At 46.0% G+C, this 5,730-nt stretch overlaps 1 protein-coding gene across 1 annotated transcript; it reads right to left on the bottom strand.

Annotated features, from left to right (window-relative positions):
• Positions 1 to 304: 304 nt before the first annotated feature.
• On the bottom strand, positions 305 to 5,603 carry creb3l3l (cAMP responsive element binding protein 3-like 3 like). The gene is made up of 10 exons (XM_068709345.1): positions 5,469 to 5,603; positions 4,258 to 4,398; positions 3,729 to 4,131; positions 3,467 to 3,579; positions 3,237 to 3,329; positions 2,787 to 2,893; positions 2,455 to 2,523; positions 2,286 to 2,370; positions 2,087 to 2,180; positions 305 to 2,006 (listed from the first exon to the last, which is right to left on the bottom strand). Exons 2-10 carry the CDS (start codon positions 4,396 to 4,398, stop codon positions 1,603 to 1,605), a joined length of 1,509 nt encoding a protein of 502 aa, XP_068565446.1. The 5' UTR covers positions 5,469 to 5,603; the 3' UTR covers positions 305 to 1,602.
• Positions 5,604 to 5,730: the final 127 nt, after the last annotated feature.

The raw sequence follows: 5,730 nt of genomic DNA, 5'->3' as shown, positions 1-5,730 counted from the left end.
AAAGCTGTGGCAAACAGTTCCAGACTGCGGTTGTGCTGGCAGCTCCTCGGCACTCAATTTGTCTGCGAGAATTGTCACTAAAATGTCGCTGTGGGGCTGCTGAAGAAGACCGTCTTGGAGAAAGAAAGACTGTGGAAGCTGTGACCAGCATTTAAAGAAAGCTGGTATAGGTGTATGAGGTAAGTCTGCAGGTGAATCTTAAATAAAACGTTCAAATGTGTCCCGTTTCATCTCGTCTTGAGCGGTGTTCTGCTGTTCCTTCGCCCCAATAACACAGATCAAGAACACGTTGTTCAGATATATATATATATATAAAAAAAAGTTTATTGTTATTATAGACGTCCAGACATGTCTTTTACATAAAGAGTTCCAAATGTACAGAGGAGCCGCAATCATTTAAGCATATTCACATTTCATTCCTGGACTTTTGTCAAATGACATTTGTTCAACATGATCAACATTTAAAAATCTCACTGACTGTCGGATTATAACAAAAAGCAGTTCCGATACCATTTAGATTCCACGTAAGAAAGAACGATGACAAAAAAGAAATAAAAAAATAAAAATAAAAATGCCTCGCTGACAAAACAGGTCATTGCATTTTTGAGCACATTTTACTGCAACACAGGTTTATATAGATTACACACAGATGCATTTCAAACCCCTTGTTCGGTGCACACAGGTGCTAAAAGGTATTTCGGACACGTTAAGAAAGATAAGAAGTGTCCCGTGAAGTCGGAAAAAGAGGAGACGGTAAGGGGTTCGAATTCGGTTGGCGGTTTCAGTGTCCATATTTTTTGCATTATGACATTTATATTTCTTGCTTTACTGTACAACATAAAAACAAAAGCATTCCAAAAACGTTTTTAAAAAAAAGAAAAAAAAGAAAAGAAGCGTGGATACCCTTGTTACAAGGGAAATACTAACAAAACTTTACAAGTCTTCTAAATGGCCAAATGTCCTGCAATGGCTTAAGCGTTACGGCGGTCAGACAACCACTTTAAATCGAGCGTTAACGAGAATCAAGCAGCCTACGTTTCTACTATGCGATGGAGGTGCAAAAATGTTTGGGAGTGCTTATTGTCACAATAATTTACGACGGGAGAGGCATTCATGAGCAGCGTACGTTAAATATTTAGATCTGCTAAAGACAGACACGAGTCGAACATGGGCCCCCCCACAACCCCCTAGAATTTGGCAAATAAAATAATGCCGTCAAGTAAAACGTCTCTTCTGTCGTCAGCGCCGCATTGTGCGTTTAAAAATGAGAGGCCTCGGCGCTTCTTAAGTTGCACGTGGCCTCTGGTGGGACAGGCGTGTAGATGTCCTTATTCTTTAGGTAGTTTACGCTGCTGAAATTTGGGAATGTCTCTCCAGTGATTTCAGCCTACTGGAGCACGGACAGAGTGCAAGTAAAGTAACAGTAGTACATCGGAAAGGTTGTTAGAGGGGGGGGGGGGGGGGGGGGGGGAGCAGGGACAGAAAGACTGATCCTATATCATGATAATTACCGTATGTTCCCTTCATCCTTTTGTAAGATACCTAAAACATTAGGAATATAGCTCCCTCTGCTGGTTGTGTTGATCATCTCCCCCCCTCCCACTACATCTCATCTGAGCGGTGCTGCTGTAGAATGACAGACGGGGGGTTCCGGTCTATCCAGTTATCCTTGGACCCCGCGACATCGTACGCCACGGCGCCGTCGACGGATCCTTCCTGCGAGGGCCCCGCTCCGCCGGCCGGCCCCGGCTTCATCTCCGCGGCCTGAGCGGGCCCGGCGAAGTCCGCCGAGGAGTTGCTGCTGACACCCGTTTCGGAGTCGGGCTGCTCCACCATCTGGAAGTCGGGCGTGTGGTTCTTCTGGCCGCCGGCGAAGATGGCTTTGATGTTCTCCACCTCGGCTTGGGTCACTAAGAGGACCTCCTCGTCCTTGGGCTCAAGGTCCCCGAGGAAAGACACGACGTCTGTGCTTTCTTGCGGCATCGAGCGCAAGGTCCGGGAGATGACTGCAACGGTGAGCGAGACATGAGTTACCAAAGCTGCGCCGAGGAAGGTATTCGAGAAATCTCACATTTCACACACTTACTGGAGGAGGGTGTGTAGAGTTCCTTCTGTTCGCTGTTTCCGCCGAACGGGTTGACCGACGGGAAGATGATGAGACAGAAAGAGAGCAGGAACACCTGGAGGGCAAGCCGGAGGAGAGAGAGTGAGGAAAACTAAAGACGACAACACTGCAGCAGGACAAAGAACTTCATACGGGAGCAATAAGGAGCCGTCACATTTACCATAACACAAGTGCTGGTTGTGCTGGCCTTCATAGTCGACATCTTCACGATCGCCTGTAGCTTCTTCAGCTGCTCGATCAAGGAGCTGTGAGACGCAAGAGGACAAATTCACCGTTAACGGCCGTCAGCAGATTCAAAAGCGTATTAATGCAGAAGAGAGATCTCTTACATGTTCTGTTTGTGGAGCATTTGGACCTTCTTCTGCAGTTCCAGGTTGTGTGCGGTACAGATGGCGACCCTGCGGTACACATTGATTCAGTAATTAGGATATTTATCCAAAAGTGCATTGACTTTTTTTGAACAACCATAAAAAAGAAAACGCATACAATTGATCACTGCCTGCATAACTAGTCACGGGCAGCTAAGCAGGGAAAAGTGCTGCTCTGTTCTTCTTTACGTTCTGCCTGCAGTGTGTGTTCTGGAGCGTGATACGTCTGCGTCGATGGTCAGCAGAATCCATTCACTTCTCACCGATAGTCCTTCTGGCCTCTATCGTCTCACCTGTTCTCCAGTCCGTCGACGTACACCTTCTTCTTCTTGCGGCTCTCCTGAGCAGACTGCTTGTTGCGGATCTTCCTCCTGACCCTCTTCAGGGTCCTCTCCTCAGCCTGTTACACAGATAGAAGGCCTTCACCACGGCGTCGACATGACAACGTATATATATATATATATATATATATATATATATATATATATAGAAAAAAACAGCCTTGAGCAGCAAACAGAAAATCCATTTTCTGAATTAAAATAACCCAAAAAAAAACATTCAAATATGGACAAAAACAATACACCGTACAGGATTATTGTACAATAATTGCTACGATAATGAACAACAATAATTCTTTTGCATCACCACACAACATTTACAACATATGACAGACGTTCTCATGCGGAACAGTTTACAATGCCGCCAGTCGGCTCAAATGAGTAAAGGTTTTCAGCATTAGCTACCTTTGTGAGGGGCATGTGTGTCGGAATAGTTGCTCCCTCTTTCCCCAAAAGCCGCTTCTCCTCCTCAGTGAGCACGATCTCTTTAAACTGGAACTAAAGAGGGGAAAAGACTTTGATCTCCTTGTACACGACGGCGCTACAGACGCAACATGTCACGAACATAAATGAGGCATTTAAACTGGAACTTTGGAACTGCAACAGAGAAATGCGGACAAGTAGGGAGGACTGACCTGGTCTTCTGCGTTGGCTGGAGTTGAATCCTGTGTCGAGTCGTCCTCTATGGACAAAGTGCAGGGCAGCTCGTCTGTGAAGTCCTCCTCTATTGCCTCACTCACCAAGTCGTCTGACAGGAGAGAAATACCTTTGAAATGAACTCAATCTGCCCATTCGTTGATAATAGATGCAGCATCCCTCTCACTGAATGTGCACTCAATGCATGCGTTTTCTAGGTATTCATCAAAAGGTTGGATAAGATACTTGGACTCAACGTACCCAGATCGATGAACACATCCGTATCTGGCTTCTCCGCCCTCACACTCTGCAGGACGTCCATGTCCCCGCCTCCGCCCTGCAGCAGAGAGTAGCTGTGATCCGCCTGGACCGCCAGAACCTCCAGGCTCTCCGTCTGCATCTCTCCGGGGGCCAGGGCCGGGTCAGAGTGCGCCAGGCTGGGCTGGGAGTAGCGGGGACTGGGCACGACGTCGCTATCGCTGCCCTGGGGACTCGGGCACCCCGGGTGGTTGTTGTTGTTGTTGTTTCCGACCCCGGTGCTGCTGTCGTCAGAAATGCCGCTGTCGCTGCCCACGGGAGAGTGAGAGGGACCGATGGCCTCCATGTTGTACTCTCCCTCTAACAAGCTGGACAGAAAGTCTTCAGTGTCCATTCCTGTCAGCATCTGGGAGAAGACTAAATGTTAGCTTTAAGGCCAAGACCGCAAGGAGGTTGGAAATACACTGTGAGTCATCCAAAAATAAAGAGGAACAACGTGGGGCGTATGTCTACTCTGTGAATGAACTCTCACGTCTTGCTCCGACAGCCAGGACTCGATGAGTCCACTCCCGTCAGCGAAGAGAGGCTCAGTGGATCCATCCACTCCGTTGTGGAACAGCAGCCCCAACAGGTCCGCTCCATCCATGTCTGGAAGGTCCGCAGTGACCGACATCTGGAGCAACACAGCAGCATGCAGACCACAGCAAACGGCATTAACATCTATGTACACATCATATCGGTACGATAACACAAAATATGATGCCAATGGGAATGGGTTTTGTCTTCTTTTTTTTGTTCCCATAGGCTGCATAACAGTTATGTAGTGCTGATTAATTAGTTAGTTGATTAAAAAATAAATATTTATTTATTTATTTTTAATTTAGCTGGCAAAAATAATGGGTTGTTGATGCTTTTTTTTTTTTTTTTTTTTTTTTAATAAATATCTTTGGATTTGTAATCAGGCAAAAACAAACAATTCAAAGATGCCGTCCCATTTTCTGAATTAATTCGACGGACTGAAATATAGATTACTTTGCCTCTACATATGACCATCTGATTCCTTGGGCTCTGTTCTGCAGCTTGCCCCACAAGCTGATCTCCATGTGGACACTGTTTTTGACTGTAAGCGGTTCAGCAGCCACAGTATTCAATTGTGCAATCTTAAGTATGACACATACTTTTTAAGTCAGTGAGTTAATAACACGTATAAGGGCTGCGTTAACGGCTTCAGATTGCATCATTGCCACGTTCCCATCATGACCTCATCTTTCATTGAGCCCCGCCCCCTACATGCCTTTGTCACAAGATCCGAATTCAATGTCAAAACAAATAAGACGTACAGCCTTCAGTTCATTGCAGAAAATGAATATTTCTATGCTGCATTGATTTAAAATAAATAAACGTGAATGCAGTCCGGATGCAGGGTGTCTTTGTTGTCTTGCAAAATAAGAGCATTGTCTTGTAGCGTATAATAAATGACCTAGTTAATGCACTAGCAGTGAACACATACGAGCAATAGGATTCATGAGCATTTGAGTTTAACGAGCAGGGGGGAAAAAAAGACAACATTATCTACTCCAATAGCAGAAATAAGGACATGTCTTAGGCTAACATCGACGAGCAAGCTAGGGTTAGCTTAATAATCCTTAGAGGATCTTTATCAGAAAGAGGGCGTGGTCCCTCGTAACATTAAACACACCGAAACACAGTTAACACAGTTAATGGCGACATTATGACTCGTACCGTTCGATGACAGGCCAGAAAATACCTCTCGAGTGAGAGCGTCCGGGTGTCTTTTAGGTTTCTCCACTCAGCGTTTCTTCGCTGCTGATTATAGTAGTCTACTGTCACAGCGCTTCCTCCCGAAACTACCTTCCAACGAGGCAGAAATTGCGTCATCGCGTAAAGGCGGATATGAGTACGTGGGCTACTCCGGGGGGGGATTCTGGGAAGTGTAGTGTACAGCACCCTACCGCGTATCGTCTCGCTTTCTGCATACACGTGA

This window comes from Cebidichthys violaceus, unplaced genomic scaffold (genome assembly GCF_023349555.1).
Source record: "Cebidichthys violaceus isolate CVI_PGR_0920_01 unplaced genomic scaffold, fCebVio1.0.p SCAF_143, whole genome shotgun sequence".
Lineage (NCBI taxonomy): Eukaryota > Metazoa > Chordata > Actinopteri > Perciformes > Stichaeidae > Cebidichthys > Cebidichthys violaceus.
The sequence above is the reverse complement of the archived record's forward strand: the minus strand, read 5'-3'. Positions and strand labels throughout refer to the sequence as shown.

What these genes read in the sequence shown, in the direction of transcription:
- creb3l3l (XM_068709345.1), bottom strand. Translation starts at nt 4,398, where the DNA reads ATGTCGGTCACTGCGGACCTTCCAGACATGGATGGAGCGGACCTGTTG. An exon ending in CCTGGCTGTCGGAGCAAGAC is followed by an intron (nt 4,132 to 4,257) that starts GTGAGAGTTCAT and finishes GTCTTCTCCCAG; the next exon opens with ATGCTGACAGGAATGGACAC. An exon ending in CAGCCAACGCAGAAGACCAG is followed by an intron (nt 3,330 to 3,466) that starts GTCAGTCCTCCC and finishes TCCCCTCTTTAG; the next exon opens with TTCCAGTTTAAAGAGATCGT.